General features: G+C 66.0%; 2 protein-coding genes across 3 annotated transcripts; one reads left to right on the top strand and one right to left on the bottom strand.

Annotated features, from left to right (window-relative positions):
- Window positions 1–1,384: 1,384 nt before the first annotated feature.
- ALDH16A1 (aldehyde dehydrogenase 16 family member A1) lies at window positions 1,385–17,800 on the bottom strand. The gene is made up of 17 exons (XM_074937784.1): window positions 17,602–17,800; window positions 16,148–16,250; window positions 15,671–15,797; window positions 15,284–15,462; window positions 14,870–14,947; window positions 14,171–14,355; window positions 13,637–13,789; window positions 12,777–12,974; window positions 12,250–12,348; window positions 11,721–11,857; window positions 10,472–10,577; window positions 10,227–10,387; window positions 8,415–8,582; window positions 5,796–6,000; window positions 5,209–5,394; window positions 2,099–2,224; window positions 1,385–1,612 (listed from the first exon to the last, which is right to left on the bottom strand). The coding sequence occupies exons 1-17, from the start codon at window positions 17,770–17,772 to the stop codon at window positions 1,439–1,441; spliced, it is 2,556 nt and encodes an 851-aa protein (XP_074793885.1). The 5' UTR covers window positions 17,773–17,800; the 3' UTR covers window positions 1,385–1,438.
- A 239-nt stretch (window positions 17,801–18,039) lies between these two features.
- Window positions 18,040–22,927, top strand: PIH1D1 (PIH1 domain containing 1). Of its 2 annotated transcripts, none has more exons than XM_074937817.1 (10): window positions 18,040–18,155; window positions 18,782–18,887; window positions 19,490–19,556; window positions 19,670–19,855; window positions 20,186–20,247; window positions 20,429–20,513; window positions 20,738–20,834; window positions 21,883–21,973; window positions 22,247–22,390; window positions 22,777–22,927. In XM_074937817.1, the coding sequence occupies exons 2-10, from the start codon at window positions 18,804–18,806 to the stop codon at window positions 22,822–22,824; spliced, it is 864 nt and encodes a 287-aa protein (XP_074793918.1). In that variant the 5' UTR covers window positions 18,040–18,155; window positions 18,782–18,803; the 3' UTR covers window positions 22,825–22,927. The 2 variants fall into 2 exon arrangements, with proteins under 2 accessions (XP_074793918.1, XP_074793919.1); XM_074937818.1 differs by lacking the exon at window positions 18,040–18,155 and adding an exon at window positions 18,309–18,443.
- Window positions 22,928–24,708: the final 1,781 nt, after the last annotated feature.

Genomic DNA, 24,708 nt, shown 5'->3' with positions numbered 1-24,708 from the left:
TCGCTCCAGTGGGTTAGAGCAGGGGGGCTGGGAGCCAGGACTCCTGGGTTCTCTCCCCAGCTCGGGGAGAGCGGGGTCTAGTGGTTAGAGCAGGGGGCTGGGAGCCAGGACTCCTGGGTTCTCTCCCCAGCTCGGGGAGAGCGGGGTCTAGTGTTAGAGCAGGGGGCTGGGAGCCAGGACTCCTGGGTTCTCTCCCCAGCTTGGGGAGGGGAGCGGAGAAGAGCATCGGGGCAGGCGCACGAGGACCGCATGTGTGCCAAGCCTCTAAGACCGAGGTGGGCTGGCGAACCATGACCATTAACAAGAGACAATAAAATTCGTGGTTTATAACTACCCTACCCCAGCCCTGGGACCGATCCCTCCGCCCGAGGGCACTCACCCCTGTGGCATCAGGCCCAGCCTAGCCCCTCCCCGGGGGGGGGCAGTAATTCCCCCCTGCCCCGCATACTCTTGCCCACTAGACACCACTCCTGTCCCAGAGCTGGGGAGAGAACCCAGAAGTCCTGGCTCCCAGCCCCCCGGCTCTAACCCACTAGACCAGGGGTGGGCAAACTCTTTGGCCCGAGGGCCACAACGGGGTTGTGAAACGGTATGGAGGGCCAGGTTGGGGGGCTGTGCCTCCCCAAACAGCCTGGTCCCCGTTCCCTATCCGCCTCTTCCCGCTCCCGACTGCCCCCCTTTAAACCCCTGACTCATCCAACCCCCCCCATCCTTGTCCCCTGACTGCCCCCTCCCGGGATCCCCTGCCCCCCCGGGACCCCAGACCCCCGAGAACCTCTGCCCCATCCAACCGCCCCCTGCACCTCATCCCCTGCCCTCCCCCCAGAAGCTCCTGCCCCTTATCCAACCCCCCTGCCCCCCACCCCCTTACCATGCCGCCACGAGCAGCAGGACAGGCGTATTGGAAACCCGGGGAGGTGGGCGGGTGCAAGCCACGCTGCCCGCACAGAGGCGTAGCTACGGGAGCCGGGGGCGAGCCTCCCTGGCCGGGAGTTCAAGGGCCGGGCAGGATGGTCCCGCGGGCTGGATGTGGCCAGCGGGCCGTAGTTTGCCCACCTCTGCACTCAACCCCACTCCCTTCCAGAGCAGGAGAGAGAACCCAGGAGTCCTGGCTCCCCCTCCCACCCCACGCTAACCCCCTAAACCCCACTCCTCTCCCCAAGCCTGGGAGAGAACCCAGGAGTCCTGAGTTCCAGTACCTTAAGGTCTGGGAGGGGAGTGGGGCATAGCAGTTAGAGCAGGGGGGCTGGGAGCCAAGACTCCAGTTGTCATTCTCTCTCCCCCGCCCCCCCAGCCTCGTGCCTCCGTTTCCCCGTTCAGGCAGTGACGCTCATGAGGCAACAGGAGACGGACCCCCACCAGGGGGCAGGGTTAAACCATACCAACCCTTTTTATTGTAGCCCTCAGGCTGCGTGTTTTGGGGTGGGGACTCTCGGCTTCAGTTGGCAAAGATCTCCCCCATGGGGATCCAGATGTTCTTACACTGGGTGGCCTGGTACAGAAACTCCTCACCTGCCCCCTGGGCCGGGTCCTCCCACCGCCGGGGGGCCCCGTGGCTCACCCAGGTCCGCTTCAGGTTACCGGCTGAGGCCCATTCCACAAATTGGGACCCCTGCAGGAGAGAAAGGGTTAAATGAGGATGCAGGAGGTAGGGCCTGGCCCCTCTAGGGGGCGCCGGCTCCCGTCTGGCCCCAGGGCAGGGACTGGCTGGGGTGGAGGGGTGAGGGGCAGGGAATGGGGCCCGGGGCCTTTCCCCTCTAGGGGGCGCCAGCTCCCATCTCGCCCCAGGGCAGGGACTGGCTGGCTCAGGGGGCCGGGGAATGGGGCCCGGGGCCTGTCCCCTCTAGGGGGTGCTGGCTCCCATCCGGCCCCAGGGCAGGGACTGGCTGGCTCAGGGGGGCAGGGAATGGGGCCCGGGGCCTGTCCCCTCTAGGGGGCGCCGGCTCCCATCCGGCCCCAGGGCAGGGACTGGCTGGCCCAGGGGGGCAGGGAATGGGGCCCGGGGCCTGTCCCCTCTAGGGGGCGCCGGCTCCCATCCAGCCCCAGGGCAGGGACTGGCTGGCGGGGGGGCACGCGGTGGGGGCAGAACCACTGTCACCTGTGGAGACCCGAAGTACCACATGGCCTGAACATCCTGGTGCTGCGCCAGCGTCCGGCTCAGATGGTCCCGATTCCCCGTCACGATATTCACCACCCCTCCGGGGACGTCCGAGGTGTCGAAGATCTCGGGGGGGAGGAAGCAGATGGGCCCTATGAGCAGCCAGGACCAGCAGGGGCTGGGAGCCAGGACTCCTGGGTTCCATCCCAGCTTTGGGAGGAGAGTGGGCTCTAGTGGTTAGAGCGGGGGGGGCTGGGGAGTTGGGAGCCAGAACTCCTGGGTTCTAACCCAGTGCCAGGAGTGGAGTGGGGTCGATTGGTGGGGGAGGGGGCTGGGAGCCAGGACTCCTGGGTTCTATCCCACCTTTGGGAGGGGAGTGAGGTCTAGTGGTTAGAGCCGCGGGCAGGGGAGTTGGGAGCCAGGACTCCTGGGTTCTCTCCTGTCACGGGGAGCTGGTTGCATAGGTCAGGGACAGAGAACCAGAGGTGGGACCCCCTGACAGGGGTGTTTCGGAGACAAAGCCCTGGCGGACGAAGCGAGAACCGTTTGCGTGGGCAGATGCAGCCACCGAAGGGAACACGTGGCCCACGCCTGGGGCCAGGCCAGCGGGGTCCCCATGGGCCGGCGTTAATTGTTCCCAGCTCTTAGCAGCGGAGACAAGCGACTCAGGAAGGTAATTAATGGGCTCCTTAACGAGGAAGCTAATGGAAACGCTTCACTTCCACCGCCCCCTGCGGTAATGCAGGCTGTATTGTGTGCGGGACTCTTCTGCCTTATTTGGAGGACCCCGCCCCGTGCCTCAGTTTCCCCATTGCTTTGCAGTGCTGCCCAGTGGGCGCAAATGCATTAAAGCTGCTCCGTGCAGGGTGACTAACAACCTGCTCTATGTGTAAAGCCCTACCAAAATCACAGCCATGAAAAACACATTATGGACCATGAAATCTCACCCCTCCGGGACATCTGGCTAGTGTAGGGGAGACCAGATTTCACGGAGCTGGGAGCCCGGCAATACTGTGACCCCTCCCCTTACAATCACCTTGCGGACACCCCACCTTCTTTTGGGTCGGAGATGCCCCCCCGTCTCCGCGTCCGGTGACTACACCGTGAAATTTCAGATTTAAAGATCTGAAACCGTGAAACAGACGCTGGGAAAAATCCAACGACCGTGAAATGAACCAAAACGAGCTGTGAATTTGGCAGGGCCCTAACTCCGTGGCGCAAGCAGCCGACGGACAATTTTGAACCCGTTGACTCGTATGGCTACGAACCAAAGCGTCCATGCCAAGCGTGTGCGTGGTGCAAAGTCCCTTTCATGTCTTACAGGCCTCTATTTTACCCAGATGATTGTGAGCAGCCGGCCATGAAATCAAAGATATGAGACGGGCGGCTCGACATTGTCTTCAGCTTAACGATCCCTGTTATAATGAACGACCCAGGGCAGCAGTCCCGAAACTGTTGAGGACGGACGCCCCCCTTACCTATGTCCGCGCCCCCCTAGAGCCGGGGCCACGGCTCGGGGGAGGGGAAGGGGTAATGGGGCCATGGCTGGGGCCGCAGCTGGGGATGGGTCTGGGGCCACGGCCAGGATCTGGGGGCGGGAGCGCTGCCATAAGGCTTGGGACCAGGGCCCGGCACGGGGCCAGGTGGTACTTCCTCCCCACCCCCGTGCGGGCTGGCCCAGGGCCCCGCCGTGCTCCCCCTCCCCGGATGTTCCTTCACGCTTCCCCCCAGCGGGGCACGCCCCACACTTTGGGGACGTCTGCCTTATGCAAATGAGTGTAATGAAGTAGGGTGACCAGACAGCAAGTGCGAAAAATCGGGACGGGGTGGGGGGGTAATAGGAGCCTAGATAAGAAAAAGACCCCAAAATCGGGACTGTCCCTATAAAACCAGGCCATCTGGTCATCCTAGTAACGAGGTGACCTGTGTATGCACATGAAGAGAAGAGGTCAGTCCCGCACGGGGCTCAAACCCCGAGACAACTAGAAAAGAGGAACCCCTGGCCCGATCCGGCCGCCTCTGAATGGTGAGCGGGGAAAAGTCAAAGGCAGGGGCCTGATGTCTCCAAGCCGCTCGGCCGCCCCCCTACGCTGCCCCTTGGCTTCTAGCCGGTTGGGAGCGTCCCAGAGAGACGCCCCGCCAGGAGACTGTGACGACTCCCCTCGTTACTTTTCCCCCGTTCGTAACTCTCCGCTTTTCTATTTTATTCCAAATAAAACCTCTCACTAGTTGGGCTGGCGGCCGGCCGGAAGTTTGGGTGAGCTCTGAAGTGATGCAGACCGGGGAGGTGGGATCCCTGGGGATGGGTAAAACCTCGTGCTCAGGGAATTGGGTTTTTAGTAACCTCTCACTAAAAGACCCGCTGCGTGGACGGTGGATCGGGCTGGAAACGCCTCCCGGGGGATCGTGTTTTGGCTTTGTGTGAACCAGCGGGGCCGACAGAAACTCGTGTGTTACTGGCTGTAAACCAGGGTTTGGGGGGCCCCGAGCGCGGCCTTCTCAGGGTTGATCCATTCTAGGCACTGGTCCTGTGGATCCGGGGCACGTGTATGGAGTCTGGCAAATCGGGGGACGGCCGCAGACGCGGGTCCAAATGTAGCCACGCAGGGCTCTGCACTTATGTCGGGGTAACGCCTTGGGGTCCCCCGCTTGAGATCGGGTGAGGGGAGGGGTCTCTGCAGTGCCTGGCGCCGCGGGGTCCCCTAATCTCAGTCAGGCAGGTGGGGGAATCTGTGCAGCGCCCGGCCCAATGGGGACCCCGATCTCAGGTGGGGGGGATGGGTCTGTTTTACACGGCGTAAGCCCGAAGTGGCGTGTGTGGTCGCTCCCAGCCGGGGCAGCTCAGTGGGGGCCGGACAGGAGCCAGTGCCAATGGAGCTATGGTTACTGCTCTCGGCACTGGGAGGGGAGTGGGGGCTAGTGGTTAGAGCAGGGGGCCTGGGAGCCAGGACTCCTGGGTTCACTCCCCAGACAGAGGGTCTCAGAGTCCAATGGCCCATATGCTCCCAGTACCGTCTTTTCCATCTCTCGACAGCCATGTCCTCTACAGGGTGGGGTGACGACTCCCTTTTTTGGCCTGGGGAAATTGAGGCATGCGGGGGGGAGGGTACCTGGCAGAGGTCCAGGGCGGGCAGCGGGTAGCGCGGGCTGGGGACCATCACCACGGCGTTGCCCCGGGCCACGGCGGGGGCCAGCAGGCTCAGGAAGCTGAGCAGGGGGTGCTCGTCCGGGCAGGCGACCCCCACGACGCCCAGGGGCTGGCAGATCCGCAGGGTGGTGCCGTGCAGGGGGGTTTCCTGGGGGAGGGGCAAAGCCAGAGGGGTGATTCTGGGCTCCCCCCACCCACTTCCAGCCCTCGAGACAAAGTCAACCCTGCCCCCAGGCACCTGCTGCTGGGTTCAGCCTGTGGGCAGAGCTTCACCCCCAGATTCCCTCCCCTGACCCCACCCCCATTCCTGCCCTGCATGCCCCGCCCCCTCCTGGGTGCACCCCATAACTACACCGCCCAAGCCCCTCCCCTGTTCCCACCCCCCATCCCTCACCTCCCCACGGCCCGCCCCCCCACCTTCTCCACTATGCCCACCCCCAAACACAGCCACCTACCCACCACATTTCCCCCCACAATCCCCACCCCCTGGCATTGACCGCCTGCATCTCTGGCTGCCCCCTGTCCAGAGCGGGCGCTCTGGGGCCCCACCTGCACGACGCCCCCGGATTTATCGCAGTAGGCCGCCCAGTGGAAGAGCCGCTCCAGGCCCAGGTCCACCTCCCGCCGTGCCTCCTCGGGGGGGGCTCCTGTCAGCGCCCCCAGCCGGGACGCCACCTCCTCCCGCCGCAGCTCCAGGTTCTCCGCCACATAGTACAGCACCTGCGCCCGGGTGTGGGCCGCCCGCTTCCCCCATCTGCCGGAAGAGAGACGGAGCCGGGATAGAACCGAGGAGTCCCGGCCCCCAGCCCCCCCCCAGCTCTAACCACTAGACCCCACTTCCTTCCCAGTGCTGGGGAGAGAACCCAGGAGTCCCAGCCCCCAGCCCCCCCCCGGCTCTAATCACTAGACCCCCACTTCCTTCCCAGTGCTGGGGAGAGAACCCAGGAGTCCTGGCTCCCAGCCCCACCCCCACTCTAACCCAGTAGACTGCAGAGTTGATTCCCACTCTTCCATGCCCCACCCCCAAGAGATCAGGCCCCCCCCCCAGCCCAGTGCCCCTGTGGATCTGATTGGTGGACGAGGCCTAGTACGGGAGCTGCCCCCCCCGCCCCCCCCATTAGATTACGCCAGTCAAGCCCCAGACAATAAAGCAATAAAATGTAAGTGCCTTTTGCACTCCTTGCCCCTGCGCCACCCTCCTGGCCCCTCTTTTCCCCACTGGTCCAAGGGGGAATCCCGAACCCCCTCCCCCTGCCCGAGGCACCCCTGAATTTCAGGGGCTGTCACTCAGCAGCGCTGGGCATTGGCGGGGGGAGGGGGGGCTGCAAAGCAGGGCTGCAATTTATGGCTCGGGGGGGTTGGGGCCGGGGGAAGGGAAGTCCCCACAGGTCAGCGTGGGGGGGTTCTGTGTCTTGGGGGGTGGGGGTCTTTGGGGGCGTGGCTCCCTGCTGGGGGAGGTGTAGTCCAGGAAGGGAGCCTGCCTGCCCTAGAGAACAGACTAGAGCAGGAGGAGCCTGAACTACAGGTCTCATGATGCACCACAGCGAGGGGGCCCCGGTGTCCGGTTTTCGACCCGAACGCCCGCTCGAGAAGGGACCCTGGTGGGTCCCTGTCAGCGGTGCTGCGGGGCTGGTCCCTACCTGTCCTGGGGCACCGCGCTGCGCCCCGGAAGCGACCGGCAGGTCCGGCTCCTAGGCGGGGGGGCCACGGGGCTTGGTGCGCTGCCCCCGCCCCGAGCACCGGCCAATGGGAGCTGGGCGGGGTGGGGTGGAGCCAGGGAGCCTGCCTTAGCCCCGCTGTGCCCCTGACTGGGAGCTGCCTGAGGTAAGCCCGTGCCCCAACCCTGAGCCCCCCCAAACCCAGAGCCCCCTCCTACACCGCAAACCCCTCATCCCCGGCCCCACCCCAGAGCCTTCACCCCTTCCTGCACCCCAACCCCCTGCCTCAGCCCAGAGCCCCCTCCCACACCCTGAACCCCTCTGCCTCACCCCCAAGCCTGGAGCCCCCTCCTGCACCTCAAACCCCTCATCCCTGGCTCCACCCCAGAGCCCGCACCCCCAGCCCAGAGCCCGTACCTCCTCCTGCACCCCAGAGCCTGCACCTGCAGCCCAGAGCCCTCAACCCCTCACTCCAGCCCAGGGCCCCCTCCCACACCCTGAACCCCTCATTTCTGGCTCTGCCCAGAACCTGCACCCCCATTTAGGGCCCTCACCCTCTCCCACACCCCAACCCCCAGCCCCAGCCCAGTGAAAGTGAGTGAGGGTACGGGAGAGCGAGCCCCCAAGGATGGGGGAATGTAGTGAGCGGGGGCGGGGCCTTGGGGAAGGGGCGGGGCTAGGGGGTTTTGTGCCAATAGAAAGTTGGCCACCCTAACCACAGCCAGGGGTTCCCATTATGCAACCTGCTCCCAGGCCCGGGGGAACTGTGGTGCACCATGGGAGATGATGCACGGCCTATGGAGGAGACTGTCCGAACTACCACTCCCATGATGCACCACAGCCAGGGACTCCCATAAGGCCGAGCAGTGGCAGTTCCGGTCTACATTGTCCCTGTCTGGGAGGGGGGCCAAAACCGTCCAACTTCTCCAACTTTCGCCCCAAACAAGAAAAGTGTCTGGAAAATTTAGGCAAAAATTATTCTCCCCCCCGGTTTGATCAGATCCCGGCTCTATGGACGCCCCCCCGCTCGCCGGCGCCCCGCCACCTGGCAGGGCTCCCCGAGGAGCAAACCATTTCCAGCGGCGTGAGATGCCGGGCGGGTCCCAGCTGCAATGAGCCAGCGGCTCTTCAGTTCTCCGGGGACTCTGGCCACCCCGCTGCCGGAGGAGAGATAAGAGAGGCGAGGCCAGGGGCCAAGGGGCGGGGGAGATTATTGTCACCTGGCAGCGGGCCAGAAAGTGGGCAACACTTTGCTCCAGGCTGGCACCACCTGGCCTGGGAACTCAGAGAGGGCCCCAACCTGCAGCCAGGCCTCATACGGCGAGGAGCGGCCTCGCTCGGTACACGGGGGAAACTGAGGCACGAAGGTAAACAGAGAGTTCAGGGGCAAAGCTGGGGATAGAACCCAGGAGTCCTGGCTCCCAGCCCCCCCTGCTCTAACCACTAGACACCACTCCCCTCCCAGAGCCAGCGAGAGAACCCAGGAGTCCTGAGCTGCTCCCCATCTCACCCTGGCGCGGCCTTGTGAGCCGCCTCCACGGCGTTGCGGATGTCCTTGGCGCTGCCGTCTGCCACATACGCCAGCACGTTGCCGGCGGGGTCGAGGACGGGGAGCGAGGCCATTCCCTCGGGTCGCTTCTGAGCCCCTCCGTAATACAGCTTGTAGGTTCTGTCCACCCTGCAGAGACACAAGGGGGGCCGAGGTGACCCCTGAACCCTCATGCTCATTGGAAAGCCCCCGCGCCCCGCCCCAGAGGGGCTGCGTCCCGTCACCGGGCCGGGGAACCCTGTCCGCCCAGCCCCCGCGCCCCGCCCCAGAGGGGCCGCATCTCAGCGCCGGACGAGGGGTCCATGTCTGTGTTCCCTCTAAGGTGCAGGCCCGCACACGGGTGAGTGTGGATTATGTGTAGGGTGGGGGGGGGGAATGGGGTGAGGTGGGGGGGCCGTGATGGGGCTTTGGAGAAACTTGGGCCATGCAGGGCTATGGGGGGGGGCGGGCGGGCAGAGACGGCTCTCCCCCGGCCCCGGGCCTGCGACGGGGATGGGAGAGATGGGAGTCATCTCTCCCTGCCACAGCCCCAGAGCTGGGGGAGCCTGGGGAATGAAGAGACTCTGGGTCTTTCCCCTGCTCTGCCACTGAGTTCCTGTGTGGCCTTGGGAAGCCACCTCACCCCCACACCGTGCCTCAGTTTCCCCATTTCCCTGCAAAACCCTTTGAGATTTACAAACGCAAAGCGCTGAAGAGCACTGGCTTTTCGATTTGTGTTTTAAATGGAAATGACTCAAAGAGAACCGTTTTGGTCTGATTTCCAATGACAGCCATCTTCCGTGGTGGATTTAAACTCCCCCTCGTGGTGGTTGAAAAGTTTTTCGCGGGCAGCAGGAGAGGGGCGTTATCTAGTCCTGACCCTGCCAAGTAGTTCCCAGGGAAAGGAGTGGGCGAAAACGCCACGTCAAGTGAAAGTTTGCCCGAGCCCACGTGTCTGGAAAGCGCGGTGTAAATGTTCCCCGGTAACAACCGAGACACGGGAACATTGTCTGCCAGGGTGCGAGTCCAAGGGTGGACCTGCTGGCGTTACTTTCAGCGTCCAGGCTACTCCGGTGCGAGACGTGAATAGTCGACGGGGCTTTTAAAGCGCTTCGGACGGTTAATATGAGAGGAGGGAAGGTGCGTTTTGGACAATTATTTTGAGCCTTAATGTCTCGATTTAGAAAGACACATTTACGGGGCTGCCGAACGGGGCCGTGTTATATTTTACCTTCAGAGGAGACTTTGACAGATGAAGCCCCGTCCGAACATTCAATAGCTCCAGGATTTTGCATGAGAGGGAAAGATTCTTCCTGCCCAAAATTCCCCGTCTCTTTCCCAACTACTGCACAGGGCTCGCCTCCCCAGCGGTGGCTGGATTTCATCCCCGCGGAAGGAGGCTGGACGAATGAACTGGCAGGCGCTGCAGACGCCACCCGAAGTCAGACCTTCCCCACCACCCAGCCAGGGACGAGCTGTGGGACGTTGGGAGCTCTCGGGGGGGGGGGGGGGATAAGGGGTGCCCTGAAAGTACGGAGGTGATGGTGCACCACCCGCATGTTCCCTCCCTGTTGGTGCTCCACAGAGCAAAATTCACGCCGCACGTGGACGGAAAAATTTAGAGAGAATATTGCCCCTGCATAACCAGCCCCCACGCCCCACCCCAGAGGGGCCGTGTCTCAGGGCCAGGCGAAGGGTCCCTGTTTACCCGGCCCCTGCGCCCCACCCCAGAGGGGCCGCGTCCCAGCACCGGGCAAGGGGGGCCAGCTCTGGGGGACCGTGAGTCGTCAGTACCTTGGCATGTTTTCCTCCAGTTCGGGGCAGGCTACCCCACTGTGCCCAGGAACGGAGGGAGGGTCAGCCCCATAGGAGGCAGCAAAAGTTTTGTAGTCCAGCTCCGTGGGGCCGGGCCGGGACCGGCTCTGCCAGCTCGGCCTGACATACTCGTACAGGCCCTAGGAGGGGGAAGGAAGGGACAAGTCAGCCCTGCGGGCCCTCCAGCCTGATATCCCCCCCCTTCCCGGCTCAGCCCCACACACCTCCTTGCCTCCATCCCGGCCGTTCCCGCTCTCCTTGGTTCCTCCCACGCCCGCAGCCGCGTCAAAGAAGCTCTGCCCGTTGATCCAGACGGTGCCGACCTGCAGGCTGCCACAAAGAGCGAGATGGGGGGGGGGGGGTGTCAGAGCCCAGGGGCCCCAGGCTGGCCCCAGAGGGCGGGTACGCAGCGACAAACAGGCGCGTTTCCCACAGCGAGATCCCTCAGCGGGGGCCTGGCAGAAAGCACCAAACTCGCCGCTCGTCCGACGCGCCGGGGGGACCAAGAAAAAGTCGGGGCAGCGGGGGACCGACGGGGGCGAACGGGAGCTCGGAGAGCGAAGCCCCGGGCCCGTCAGCGAGCCGAGCCGGGGCCCCACGCAGCCAGTAGCTGGGAGTCGGGGTGCGACGCGTTCAGACTGGAAGCGAGAGGTCAGTTTCTAACGGTGCCGGCATTAACCCCGGGCCCAATTTCCCCCGGCTCGTGGGGGATTCTCCGTCACGGGCAATTCTGAAATCAAGACGGGCTGTTTCTCGAACAGATCTGCCCAAGGGAATGCTTCCCCGGCTGGCTGGCCAAGGGTCTCTTTTCTCTCGGCTGGCCAGGCCGACCCCGGGGGGCGAAACCTCTTGCGAGCCGGGAGGAAAGCGCAGGCAGGTGGGGGAGGATGGACTTTTCATCTGCAAACGCCGACCGCAGGCACCAAGCCAAGGGAAAATATTTCCGCTGAGAGCCGTGGAAGCCTAGGGCCAGGCCACGTGTGGAAACCCCTGCGGGGGAACCTGCTTCCACGGCAGGCTGTCGGACGCGCTGCCGGCAACGTGCCTCTCCACAGTCTTCAGACCTCCACGCTTCGGATCTCAGCGGCTGCGGGACGATAAATCCCGGCCGGCCGGCGGCCCCGCCGCAGCTGGGGACGTGAAGCTTCCTCTTCTGCTGCATCCCATAAACTTCACTTTGGTTTTGCTACGGGGAGCTCCCGGGGCCGAGCGCCCGGGCGAGGGGTTGAACTGAAGGGACGCTAGTGAAATTGGGGGGCGCAGCGGGATTCAAGCGTAACGAAGTGGGGTGGACAGACAGGCCAGGGGAAGTGGGGAGGGAGGGAGACGACCTGCAGCCCTAGGGCTGGAGTTTCCTTGCCAGGGGGGTGGAAACATGAGCCGGATCCCTGCAGCTCTGGGAGCGGATGCACAGGGTGGGATGGGGGGAGCCGGATCCGGATCCTGGAGCTGGACCGTGGGCTCCGAACTAACCTTTGCGCCACCTCCATGGCCAGGGGCAGGTTCTCGGTCCATACGCTGGCTGCCAGCCCGGAGGGGCGGTGGTTCCCCAGCGCCACGGCCTCCTTGGCGGTCCGGAAGGACAGTACCACCAGCACCGGCCCAAGGATCTGCGGCAGGGGACAAGAGAAGTCTTGGGAGATAGGGGGCGCTGCGCTTCAGGGAGCGGGGCGGGGGGGCCAACAGGGGGTGCTGGGCTGCAGGGAGTGGGGCGGGGGGCTCAGTGGGGGGCGCTGGGCTGCGGGGAGCAGGGCGGGGGGCTCAGCGGGGGGCGCTGGGCTGCGGGGTGGGGGGCTCAGCGGGGGGCGCTGGGCTGCAGGGAGCGGACCGGGGGCTCAGTGGGGGGTGCTCTCCCCTGGCAGGCAGACCTGGGGGGGGGAAGCAGAGAACTGCAATTCTGATTGTGGCCACAGAGGTCACCACTTCCCATGCATGTCCCAGCAGGCAGGTGGAGGGAGCCTGGGTTGGCCCCCAGGCTGGGGGGGGGGGGGGCGCCCCGTACCTCCTCCCTGACGCAGCGCGAGGTGCTGGCCACTCCGGTGATCAGGGTCGGGGGGTAGAAGGGCCCTCGGGCCGGGAGCGCTGCCCATGCCTGGAAAATCTGCGTGTGGGGAGACAGCAGCACGAGCCTCAGAGACAGACCCCCCCGTCCCGGAGCCGGGGAGAGAACCCAGGCGTCCGGGCTCCCAGCACCCCTGCTCTGACCACTGTACCCCACTCCCCTTCTCCAGAGCTGGGAAGAGAACCCAGGAGTCCGGGCTCCCAGCCCCCTGCTCTTACCACTAGACCCCACTCCTGTCCTGGAGCCAGGGAGAGAACCCAGGAGTCCGGCTCCCAACATCCCCCACTCTTACCACTAGACCCCACTCCCCTCCCAGAGCTGGGAAGAGAACCCAGGAGTCTGGGCTCCCAGCCCCCCTGCTCTTACCACTAGACCCCACTTCCCTTCCCAGAGCCAGAGAGGGAACCCAGGAGTCCTGGCTCCCAGCCTGCACCCCTCCACTCTACCCACTAGACCCAGCCCCTCACCTCAGCCCCCTCTGCCCGGGCCTCCTCCACGTAGGTCTCTATGGCGCCCCGCTGGGCTTCGTCCGCCAGGGCCCCCCCATCCACGGCCTTGTCCAGCGGGTCCCCCACACGCAGCTGCCCCAGCCGCGTCTTCAGCCGCTGGAGCAGCGCCCCGGCCACGGCCTCCTGCACCAGGAGCAGCGCCCCGGCGCCGGGAGCCTGGGGGGAAAGGGGTTAACGACACGCCAGCGCCCCCTGCAGGGCACAGGCCCTCACGGCAAGGCAGGCTGCGGCCACTAGGGGGCCACAGAGTCACAATCAGAGGGCCCCCCTGAGCCAGCCAGTCCCCGCCCTGGGGCCGGATGGGAGCCGGTGCCCCCAAGGGGGGGAAAGGCCCCGTGCCCCATTCCCCGCCCCCCGAGCCAGCCAGTCCCAGCACTGGGGCCGGATGGGAGCCGGCGCCCCCTAGAGGGGAAAGGCCTCGTGCCCCATTACCCCCCCCCCGAGCCAGCCAGTCCCTGCCCTGGGGCCGGATGGGAGCCGGCGCCCCCTAGAGGGGAAAGGCCTCGTGCCCCATTACCCCCCCCCCGAGCCAGCCAGTCCCTGCCCTGGGGCCGGATGGGAGCCGGCGCCCCCTAGAGGGGAAAGGCCCTGTGCCCCATTCCCCGCCCCCCTGTGCCAGCCAGTCCCCGCCCTGGGGCCGGATGGGAGCCAGCGCCCCCTAGAGGAAAAAGGCCCCGCGCCCCATTCCCCGTCCCCCGAGCCAGCCAGACCCAGCACTGGGGCCGGATGGGAGCCGGTGCCCCCTAGAGGGGAAAGGCCCCGCGCCCCGTTCCCCGCCAGCTGGCGCCCCCTAGGGGAAGGCTGCGCTCTCTGCTCACCAGGCCCCGCTGGCAGCTCACGGCGTCGCTCAGCCCCACAGCAGCTTCATCCAGGTCGGCCGAGTCGAAGACGACGGCCAGGGTGTCACCCCCCAGCTGCAGCGAGAGCCGGGGGCCCCCACCGGCCGTGGCGCGGCGCAGCGAGCGCCCCACCTGAGGGGAGGGGAAAGGGGGGTGTTGGGAATGGGGCCAGGGCAGCCCCCAACTCCACCAGCCCAGCCCTCCCCAATGGCCTAGGTCCCCAGCCTCCCCGCCCCCGCCCACAGGGTCCAGCCTCCCAAACCCCCATGGACCATAGCAGCCCCCTCTCCCCAGACCCCACACCTCAGGCCCCTCCAAGACACGGCAGCCCCCTCCCTTCAGGGCCCCCCACTCCCCCTCAACTCAGCTCTCCAGAGCCCCCTCCCATCCCCCCAGCCTAGACCATTGGCAGCTTCCCCCCAAGATACCGGCCCCCCATTTCCACCCCCCCCCATGGACCCGCCCTCAGGCACATGGAAGTCAGGGGGACACCCCCTGCCTGGAAACACGTACCTCCACAGAGCCAGCCACGGCCACAGCATCCACCCCGGGATGGGCAGCCAGCCCCCCGGCCAGCGCCCCCTCCCCCGTCAGCACATTCAGCACCCCTGGGGGCAGCCCGGCCTGGGCCCCCAGCTCGGCCAGCAGCAGGGCAGAGAGCCGGGCGCGGGGGGGTGGAAGGAGAACCATGGTGTTCCCTGGGGGGGGTAGATGGGGGTCAGGAGGGGGGCGCAGAGAGCTCAGGGCAGGGGGACCCCCACAGAGGGGAGAGGGGGACCACACATGGGTGGCTCAGGGCACGGGCTGCAGGGGGCTCAGAGAAGGGGGACCCCCATACAGGGGGCTTCAGAGGGGAACCACACATGGGGGCACATGGGGCTCAGGGCAGGAGAACCCCCAAAGAAGGGAGAGGGGGCTTCAGAGGGGACCACTGGGGAAGGTGCAATGGGCTCACAGCAGGGGGACCCTCAGACAGGAACAATCACAGGGGGGGATCCCAGCTGGGCAACCCCTTCCCCTTAGAAGGGGGCTGTGGGGAAGCTCAAGGGGAGATACACAGGGGCTAGGGGGGACTCAGAACCATGGGACACCCCCCAAGAGGAGCTGGGGGGATAGAAATATGGAGGTGGGGGGGTGAACCCCAAGAGGGGCGAGGGGATCCCAAGGGAGCACACATGGGGGGCACAGAGGGGGCGACCCCCCCACACCTACCCATGGCCAGAGCTGGGCAGATTTTCCAGGCCAGTGGCAGCAATGGGGAATTCCAGGTAACCACAGCAGCGACCACCCCTGGGGAGGAGATAGAGAGAGAGGTCAGAGCAGGGAGCCAGGACTCCTGGGTTCTCTCCCCGGCCCTGGGAGGGGAGTGGGGTCTAGTGGTTAGAGCAGGGGGGTGCGGGGAGGCAGGACTCCTGGGTTCTCTCCCTGGCTCTGGGAGCAGAGGGGAGGTCAAGCAGTTGCAGGAGGGAGCCAGGACCTCTGGGTTCTGTGCTGAGCCCTGCTGCAGTCCAAAATCCCCGCTCCCCCATTGTGCCTCAGTTTCCCCCATGTAAACAGGCGCGGGGCTCCAGCACGGGGCGAGGGAACCCCACCGCGGTCCCTTTCTCTCTGGGACGAGATACTCACCCAGGGGCTTCCAGCCCCCCATCTCGGTGCCCATGAGCTGGGCCCAGCCAGCGTGGTGGTAGAAATGTCGGACGACCAGGGGCGCGTCCCGGTCCCGGGCCTCCCCGATGGGCTTCCCGGTACCCAGGCTCTCCAGGAGCGCCAGCAGGCGCTGGTGTTTCTGGATGGTCCGGGCCATGCTGGAGAAGGGAGGGGCCGGGGTCAGCCGCGACCCGAGCATGCCAGGCCGGAGGGGGGCCCCGCGGCAGCTTCGCGGGCGCCAGGCAGGCTGCCGCCACTAGGTGGCGACAGAACCACGCGTCCAAACCGGGTGCGTTTCTCCCCCTGCCCCAAGCAAACGCCCCCTCCCCCCCCCCGCCCCCCGGCGTCCCCACGGCCGGCGCTCACTTGTGCAGGTGCCGGGCTCGGGCGTGGCATGGCAGGCGGCTCCAGGCTTCGAAGGCTTTCGTGGCAGCTTGGACAGCAGCCTCTACGTCCTCCGGCTCCCCCTGGAGGGTGGTGGCCAGCAGCTCCCCTGGTGAGGGGAATGGGGTCAGCCCAGGGGGCCGGGAGCCCCGTGGAGAGATCTCCCTGCCCCCCCCCGCACACACAACCCCCCCCACACACACACTCTGCTCAGAACTGAGCTGAATCCCACAGCTGGGACGGGAGCCGGCGCCCCCTAGAGGGCAAAGGCCCCGTGTCCCATTCCCGGTCCCCTTGAGCCCGTCAGTCCCCCCGCCCTGGGGCTGGATGGGAGCCGGCGGCCCCCTACGGGGGGAGGCCCCCAGTCCCTTTCCCCGCCCCCCCCCCAGGTCCAGTTTAACCCTTCAGAGTCAGATGCCGTGAGCCGCCGCAGCCGTCGCACGGGGTCTGGGCTTGAACCTGTGGCTGGATTGGTGTCGCTGGCGCTTTCTCTGCCTTCCGGCTTCCACCATTTGCCGGCCACGAAATGCCCAAAGCTTCGACCGTGAGTCTCCAGCCAGGCCTGGGGGGGGGGAAGCAGGAGAAATACGCCCCCTGGAACGGACCGTCAGACCCTCGACAATACATCGCACACCCACCAGCTCCACGCTGCCCTCTAGTGCAGGGGTCCTCAAACTGGGGGTCGGGACCCCTCAGGGGGTCATGAGGTTATTACATGGGGGGGTCGCAACCGGTCAGCCTCCACCCCAAACACCGCTTTGCCTCCAGCATTTATAAAACAGTGGTTTTAATTTATGGGGGGGGGGGGTTGCACTCAGAGGTTTGCTATGTGAAAGGGGTCACCAGTACAAAAGTTTGAGAACCACTGGTTTAGCGGCTGGAAGCAGAACGTGGCCACCGTGGGTCCTAAGCCCTATAGTGCAAAAGGGGGATTCTCTGCAGAACGCCCATTCAGGTGTGGGAGGGGAGGGGTCCCGCTGTGGCGGGGACAGGGGGTGTTCCCAGCAGGATCGCTGCGTTCTGATTCTTAGTCCAGCACAGCAGACGCACCCTTGCGAGCTGAAATGAAACGCTACCCACTGTTTGATTAAACGGACGGGGAAACTGAGGTACAGAGAGGGGGAATGGACCTGCCACAGAGGGTCAGAGCTGGGGACAGAACCCAGGAGTCCTGGCTGTCAGTCATTGGATCCCAGCTCTTACAAAGCCCACTATGATGTGTTTTAACATGGAGGGGCCTGTTTTAAAGACTGGAAATTAGGGAGCCAGGAGTCCTGGGTTCTCTCCCGAGCTGTGAGTGGGGTCTAGTGGTTAGAGCAGGGGGCTGGGAGCCAGGACTCCTGGGTTCTATTACTAGTCCTGGAAAGGGAGTGGGATCTCGGAGGAGATGACCAGGTACCAGGACACCTGGGTTCTATTCTTGTACTGCCCCCCGCCCAAGGGACGAGCTCCTGGCTCTGGGCGCAATGTCCGCGCAGCAGGACGAGAGCTGGGGCTGCAGTGGAAAAACCCAGGTGGGACAGGCCCGGGGCTGGGGTCTCGGCACAGTGCAGGCGTGTCCCCCCCCACCCCCCGGCGCGCCACCCCGGGTGCTGGCTCAGCTACGCCAAGGTCAGGGCTGCGGGTGGGGGTAGGGAAGGGGAAGTGGAATCTCGCTGTCTCGGCAATTCTGCATTGGCCGAGGGCCAGGCAGCCAGCGGGGCTGTCGCTGCCCATGGGGAAACTGAGGCACACATAGCTGTGTGAGACTCAACCAACTTAACGCAGCCTGGGGCAGAGCTGGAGAGAGAACCCAGGAGTCCTGGCTCCCAGCACCCCCCTGCTCTAACCACTAGACCCCCAACTCCGCTTCCAGAGCCGGGGAGAGGACCCAGGAGTCCGGGCTCCCAATGTGGGGGCGGGGGGGGCCTTACCTGGGCAGGCCCCGCCCCCTCTGGGGCAGGCCCATACTCCATGGAGCTGTAGATGTCCCACACGGACGGGCGCCCCCCCGCAGCTCCAGCCATTGATTCCCGCGGGACTCTGCCCCCAGGCAGCCCGCCGCTGGAGGAACCCAGCTCCACTTCCGGCCTCCGGAGCACCATAGAGATTAGGGTTTCGGGGACGGGCCATGACCTAGTTCGGTCACTTCCGCCGGAAGAAGGTAAAAAAAAAATCGCATTGCGGAGGGACCGGAAGTGTGGCAGACCGAAGCCGGAAGTGTGGCGTCCAAAAGCCGGAAAGGGCCTCTCCGAAATTGACAAAGAACCAGTAAGTGAATCGCCGGAAGTCCCGCCTCGCTCTGTGATGGCAATTGTGGCGGACGACGGGAAGTGAGGCGAAAACCCTACCCCGGAAGCGATACTGTCCTTACCGGAAGTGTGGCAACAGACACCGGAAGTTGGTTTAACGCGCCCGGAAGCGGGCGTCGCAGGCGTGGGCCACTGTTGCCAATAGCAGCGGGGAGGCGGGGAGCCAAGGGGCAGGGGTCAGTGCCCGCGGGGTGGCGTGAGCCCGGACTCCTGGGTTCTCTCCCCGGCTCGGGGAGGGGGAGGCTGGGAGCCCGGACTCCTGGGTTCTCTCCCCGGCTCGGGGAGGGGGAGGCTGGGAGCCTAGGAGCCCGGACTCCTGGGTTCTCTCACCGGCTCGGGCAGGGGGAGGCCGGGAGCCAGGACTCCTGGGTTCTCTCCCCGGCTCTGGGAGGGGGGCTGGTATCAGCCTCCTCAGGGCTGGCAGTTCTCCAGACCGGAGGACACGGTAGCGGGGGCATCGCCAGGTGGGAGATACCCCCCCACTCACCCCCCGTCTCTCTCCGGGCACCCTGGGCTGGCAGCGCCGACAGCCTGGCGTGGTGCCGCAGGGGGTGACGCCTCGTGGGGGGCTGCGGCAAATGCCCCACGGTGCCCCAATCCGCTCCTTGCAGCAGGTGGCCGGGCCTGGTGCCCCATGCTCCAGCCCTGCCCTGGAGGCCGTGCTGGCAGGGACCAGGCCTGGCTTGGGAGGCCACGGGCCCCTCTGCCCATGGCGGTAGGGGGCAGGTTGGGGGCTGTGCGTTCCCTCGCTCCCACACCACGGGAGCTGGGACATCTGGCTGAAGTTCTGTCTGCTTTGCAGCCCCATCCCCAGAGCAGAGCCCATGGCCTCCCAGACGGACAAGTCCCTGCTGTCGGCAGAGCTGGAGGAGGAAGACGATGAGGAGTTCAGACAGCTGCTGCTCCAGGTCTGTGAGCGGCCCAGACCCTGTGTGTCCTCCCCCTCCACACCCCGCCCCGGTGCAGGTCTGCGCTGGGGAGTGTTGTGGGGGCAGCATGCTGGCTCTGCTTGTGGGGCCCTGTGGGGGAGTAGAAAGCCCTCGGCGGCTGGCAGGGCTGGGTCTCAGCAAGGATCTCTCGGGGCGGTGTCGGCCCAGTGGGCTCCGCTCCCTCCCCACCTGCGGGGTTTGTGGCTCTCTGATGGCTGTGGGTAGGTGGGAGCTAGCCAAGGGTGTTGGCAGAGGAATCAGCCTCTGGCAGGAGGAGGCGGGGGGCTGATGGGCTCTGGTGGGGCAGGATCAGCCCTGTGAGGACTGGTGGGATCAGATGGGGGAATCGGTGACTGGTGGGGTCCCCGCTTGGTCCCATTCTCATTCGTTCCAGGTGATGCAGCGATTGAGTTGAGGCGGGGAGGGGGGGTGGCTCATGGGGCGGGCAAGGAGGAGGAGTTGCGGGTTTATTCACAGGGACCTGTCTGTGCTGGGGCCTCATCGCAGGCGTGTGGGTCTGGAGGGACCACGGGGTGGGCGTGGTGGGATCCGGTTCCTGCCTCATCCCTCTTTCCCTCCAGGCCACCCAGAAGATCCAGAGCGCGATGCCTTCAGTGCGTGACTTGAAACCGATCCAGCCTCAGCCTGGTACGGAGTTTGGGGTGGGGTGGGGTGAGGTGGGGGAGCCCAGGGCTGGGATGCTAGGGGGCTGTGGGTCGGGAGTGAGGGGCACCCACCCCTTCCTTTCCCTCTCCCGCCAGGCTTCTGCATTAAGACCCACGCGGGCTCCCAGGAGAAGGTGTTTGTGAACATCTGCCGGTCGCTGGACATCCCGCCGCCCCCCGACCTCAGCCGCCAGGAGCTGGAGTGTCTGATCGAGTCGGACAGCGCCTCGTCCTTCCGCATTCCCATGAGCCTGGGGGAGCCCCACGCCGAGCTGGACAACAGTGAGCCCCCCTCCCCACTGACCCCTCAGCCCTATGGATGGAACCTGCCACAGTGACCCCCCAGCCCCAGGGCAGGGACTGGCTGGCTCAGGGGGGCAGGGAATGGGGCCTGTCCCCTCTAGGGGTGCTGGCTCCTACCCGGTCCCAGGGCAGGGACTGGCTGGCTCAGGGGGGCAGGGAATGGGGCCCGGGGCCTGTCCCCTCTCGGGACGCCGGCTCCCAGCCAGCCCCAGAGATCAGGCCGCACTGGCTCTGACCCCAGGCCGCCGTGCGAGGGGAGCTCAGAGGCCACCCAGCGGGCCAAGTGCTCACAGTCGTTCTCCGTCGCAGGCGGGAACGGCTGCACCGCGTACGACGTGGTCATCAACTCCGGCTTCTTCAGCAGAGTTGAGGTAAGCACCCCCTGCTGGGCCAGGCCGTCCCGCCCCCAAGAGCCCCACGGCTGCGGGTGTGGCCGGAGTCGGGAGCAGGGAATTAATGTGTGTGCGGTGGGGACCGGGAGGGGATGCAGGTCCATAGTGGTCCCCAGGCTGTCGCCTGGGTCCGGCTGACCCTGCCCTTTCTCTGTGCCAGGCTGACCCCTTTTTCAAAGAGTTTTTCATCACGGTAGCCCTGGAGGGGCTGGCAGAGAAGTACAAGATGGACATCAATCACCCGGGTACTGTCCAACCCAGGGCGGGGCTGCGGGTTGGGAGCGAGGGGCGCCGGCCGGGCTGGGGGGAGCCCGGGGCTGCGGGTTGGGAGCGAGGGGCGCCGGCCGGGCTGGGGGGAGCCCGGGGCTGCGGGTTGGGAGCGAGGGGCGCCGGCAGGACTGTGGGAGGCTCTTGCTCCAGTGCCCCCAATCTGCCCCTCCCCACTAACCCCTTCCCCACCGCTCTGCAGAGTGGCGAATCCTGAAGAACCGGAAGTTCATGGGCTCCATCTCGGGACAGACCATCCGCACCAAGTCCAGCCCTGTCATACAGGAGATGGACTTCAGGTGAGTGGGGGTCTGATTACTCTCCCGGCCCCCAGCCTCTGCCCCCTGTGGGTCTAACTCCTTGGGCCGCTGTGGATTTTAACAACTCCCTCCCCATCCCCTTCCCCCCGCCACCCCACCCCACCCCACGGCTGCTGTTCTCTGATTGCTGCTTTGGAAATCCAGTGGCAAAGAGTTTCTCTAGCTCCGTGTGTTTTGAGAAAAACGCTGGTGTGTCTGAACCCCCTAGGTCTGCCCCTTCTAATGCCCCCCTCCCCCAGGAGTGCAATGGGCTCTCCCCCGTCTGGCACGCACCCAGGGATGGAAAATACAACTGATCCGAGCGGACCGTGCCCAGCTCTATCGGGGTGGGGGAGGCCTAGAACCACGGCTGTCTTGTGAGCCTGAGGGGCTACAAAGGATTCTCTAACACCCCCAAAAGCCCAGCATCCCAGCTTTGCGATGGCGTCTGGCACAGGGGGCTCCGGGCAGCGGGCTGGGGAGGGCGGGGCGATGAAATCCAGTGTGTGGGGGGGCAATGTGGTAATCAGACTGACGTGATTGCAAGGGTCTGGCTGGCCTGGTTGAAATGGTTCCTTGGCTAGTTGATTGATTGGAGGGGGCTGTGTATGTTGGGGGGGGGGGCGGCGTGTGTGTATGCAGGAGGGGCTGCTAAAGGCCCCCCCTTCCATCGCCGAAATTGACCAGAAGGCTCAGGCCCGGGCGTGTCCGCTGTGGGTCTCTTGCAGTGAAGGCAGGGAGACAAGCCAGAGACCCATGGAGCCGTGATGTCCCCAGACAGACTCGGGGGGCTGGGTCCATTGCCAGGCCTTGGGGCAGATGGGGATTTTTCCTGGGTGCTCAGAGCCCCCTCCCTCTGCTGGGGTCCTGCCCCACTGCCATCCAGAGCCCCCTTCCCCTGCTGGGGTCCCCCTCCCCCCGGCAAGAGTCGCCCCCTGGGCCATGTGGCCCCTCCCCAGTGGGCCCCGGCTGTTGTGGTGTTGGGCAGGGAGCTCAGACCTGTCCCCCTCTGAGCACCTGCTTTCCCCACCCCCATTTCTTTCCACAGTTCCCCTGTGCTTCCCAAATTCACCATCCTGGCGGAGCCGGCGGGAGGGCCCCCCGAATTCCTGCTGGCTGAGATCCACCTGCCCAGAGTGGTGAGTTCTGCCGAGGGGAGCTCCTGGCTGCTCCACCCAGGGGTCTGTCCCAGCAGGGGGTGCCGTGGAGCGGGGGTGCCGGCCCTGGGGCGGGTCTCTTCCCACAGGTGATGCTGTGGGGCAGAAGTGCCGGCAGTGGGGCAGGTCTCACCCCGCAGGAGGCGCCGTGGGGCGGGGGTGCCGGCCCAGAGGCGGGTCTCTCCCCGCCATGGGGCGGGGGTGCCGGCCCTGGGGCGGGTCTCTCCCCACAGGCTCTCATGACCCCTCCCGCAGGGCTCGGCGCGGGAGCTCTCCCTGGAGCTGGGGCAGGACCGGGTTGTGCTGCGGGGGGGTCCGGGCCCCTACCTCCTCGACATCTACATCCCCCACGACATCGTCCCGGAGCGCAGCCACGCCCGCTTCCACCGGCGCACTGCGGTGAGCCCCCCCCCCCGGGACCCCTGCATTCCCCCCCAGCCTCCCGGGAACCCCCACCCCCGTCCCTGCCCCCCCGGGGAATCCCGCCCCTCTGCATCAGGGTGGGGTGAGCACTCGTCCCCCAGGGCAAAAACTCCCATCCCCGCAAGCCAGGGACCCCTCCCCCTTGTGTGACTCCTCCCCCTCTGTTGTGATCCCGCCCCCATGGTGTGGCTCCTCCTCCTCGGGCTGTGGCCCTGCCTTCTTTATACCTAGGCTGTGGCCCCCTTCTCTCTGTCATGATCTCAGGTGTGGCCCCTCCCCACCAGGCTGTGACTCCTCTCCCTTCTCAGTGGCCCCTCCCCCTGGTTCCTCTCCCCACTCATCGCCCCCTCATCTCCCCACAGGTGCTGACGGTGAAGATGCCCGTCCAGCCCCAGCTGGGGCCCCCCTGAGGAGACCCCCCGCTCTGCCCACAGGAGAGAATCCAGGATCCGGAGTGGGGGGGCCCCCACCAGACCAAGGGGGAGCCGGCATGTGGGGGGTTGGGGCTGCGATCCCCAGCAGAAAACCAGGACTCGTGGGTTCTTTCTCCAGCTCTGGGAGGGGAGTGGGGTCTAGTGGTTAGAGTGGGGGGGGGCAGGGCTGGGAGCCAGGACTCCTGGGTTTGTCTTTCTAGCTCTTGCTCCTGGCGTGCCCAGAGATCAGCTGTCCGTGGGGGGGCCGGGACCCTGCTGCCCTGGTATGGGGATGGGGTGGGGGCAGCTGGCTTGGGGGGCTGGCTCGTGCCCTGTCAAATCTGCACCCGAAGGCGCGCAATAAACGGTGCGACGGAAACACGGCGTCGTCTGTCTGTGCCCGGCCGCCCGAGCCTCGCCCAACGGGGGGGGCGGGATGGGGCAGGAGCGCCGGCTGGGGGGCAGGGCCCGGCCTTGCCCACAGGGGGCGCTGGTTGGGCACAGCGTGTGCATCTCCAGCTCTTATTTCTGTCCCCGTCCGGTTTTCATTCTCTCTCCATCCCTCCCTCTCTTCTGCCAGCTCCGCCTTCCCGGCGCTGCTTTCTCGCCTTCCCTTCGTACAGCCTGTTCCCCCCCTTCGCAGCCGGCCCCCTCTGCCGCCCCCCAGCCATCTGCCAGCCGCGCCAGGGGCTGCAGGAGCTTCTCTGCCTCCCGGGGCGGGCACTGAAAGGTGGGGCCTGGCTGGCTCAGGGGGGCGGGGAATGGGGCTCGGGGCCTGTCCCCTCTAGGGGGCGCCGGCTCCCATCCGGCCCCGGGGCAGGGACTGGCTGGCTCAGGGGGGCGGGGAATGGGGCCTTTCCCCTTGGAGGTGGGGGGGATGACGGGGGGGGGGGGGGACCTGCAGCCTTTCCCTGAGGCCAGTTAAGGCCTCACTGCTGTGCTGGGGGGGCATCTCCCCGGCACCTCCCCACAGACTACCCTGGAAAGTCAGGCTTAGGGGGGTCCCAAGCCCGTTCCTGTCTCTTTACCCCCACTCCTTCCTCGGTGCATATCTTTGCATCTCATTATCCCGCCCACCCATCCCATCTGGTGCTGGGAAGTGTCCATTGCTCCTGGGTTGTAATTCTCACTGGTGGGTGGGGGCGGGAGGGGCAGGACTCCTGGGTTCGCTCCCCAGCTCCGAGGGGACTGGGGTCTAGTGGTTAGAGCGTGGAGGGGTGGGGCTGGGAGCCAGGACTCCTGGGTTCTCTCCCCAGCTCGGGGAGGGGAGTGGGGTCTGGCGGTTTGTGGGGGGGCACAGATTTGCTCAAGGCTGCCAGCTGCTCCCCCCCTCACCTGCCAAGAAGGGGCCTGTGCCCTGAGACACTCGCACCATCTGTTTCCCACTGGGGCACGTCCCCCCCGGCCCACGCACACACACACCCCTCGGTCTGGGCAGCTGCCTCCTGGCTGGCTGGGGCTGCCGACAGCTGGCAGTTCCGGGGCCCAGGGGAGGGCGAGCTCGGAGCTGGCCAGGTCCACTGCCTTGGGAGGGGAGCGGGGTCCAGTGGTTAGAGCAGGGGGGGACTGGGAACCTGGACTCCTGGTTTCTCTCTCCAGCTTTCGGAAGGGGAGTGGGGACTAGTGGTTACAGCAGGGGGAGTGGGAGCCAGGACTCCTGGGTTCTCTCCCTGGCTCTGGCAGGGGAGTGGGGTCTAGTGGTTAGAGCAGGGGGGGGTCTGGGGGCCAGGACTCCTGGGTTCTCTCCCCGGCTCTGGGAAGGGGAGTAGGGTCCAGTGGTTAGAGCAGGGGGGGACTGGGAACCTGGACTCCTGGTTTCTCTCTCCAGCTTTCGGAAGGGGAGTGGGGACTAGTGGTTACAGCAGGGGGAGTGGGAGCCAG

The sequence above is a fragment of the Natator depressus genome, chromosome 23, assembly GCF_965152275.1.
Source record: "Natator depressus isolate rNatDep1 chromosome 23, rNatDep2.hap1, whole genome shotgun sequence".
Classification (NCBI taxonomy): domain Eukaryota; kingdom Metazoa; phylum Chordata; order Testudines; family Cheloniidae; genus Natator; species Natator depressus.
Note: the sequence above shows the minus strand (reverse complement) of the source record. Positions and strands in the feature narration are given on the sequence as shown.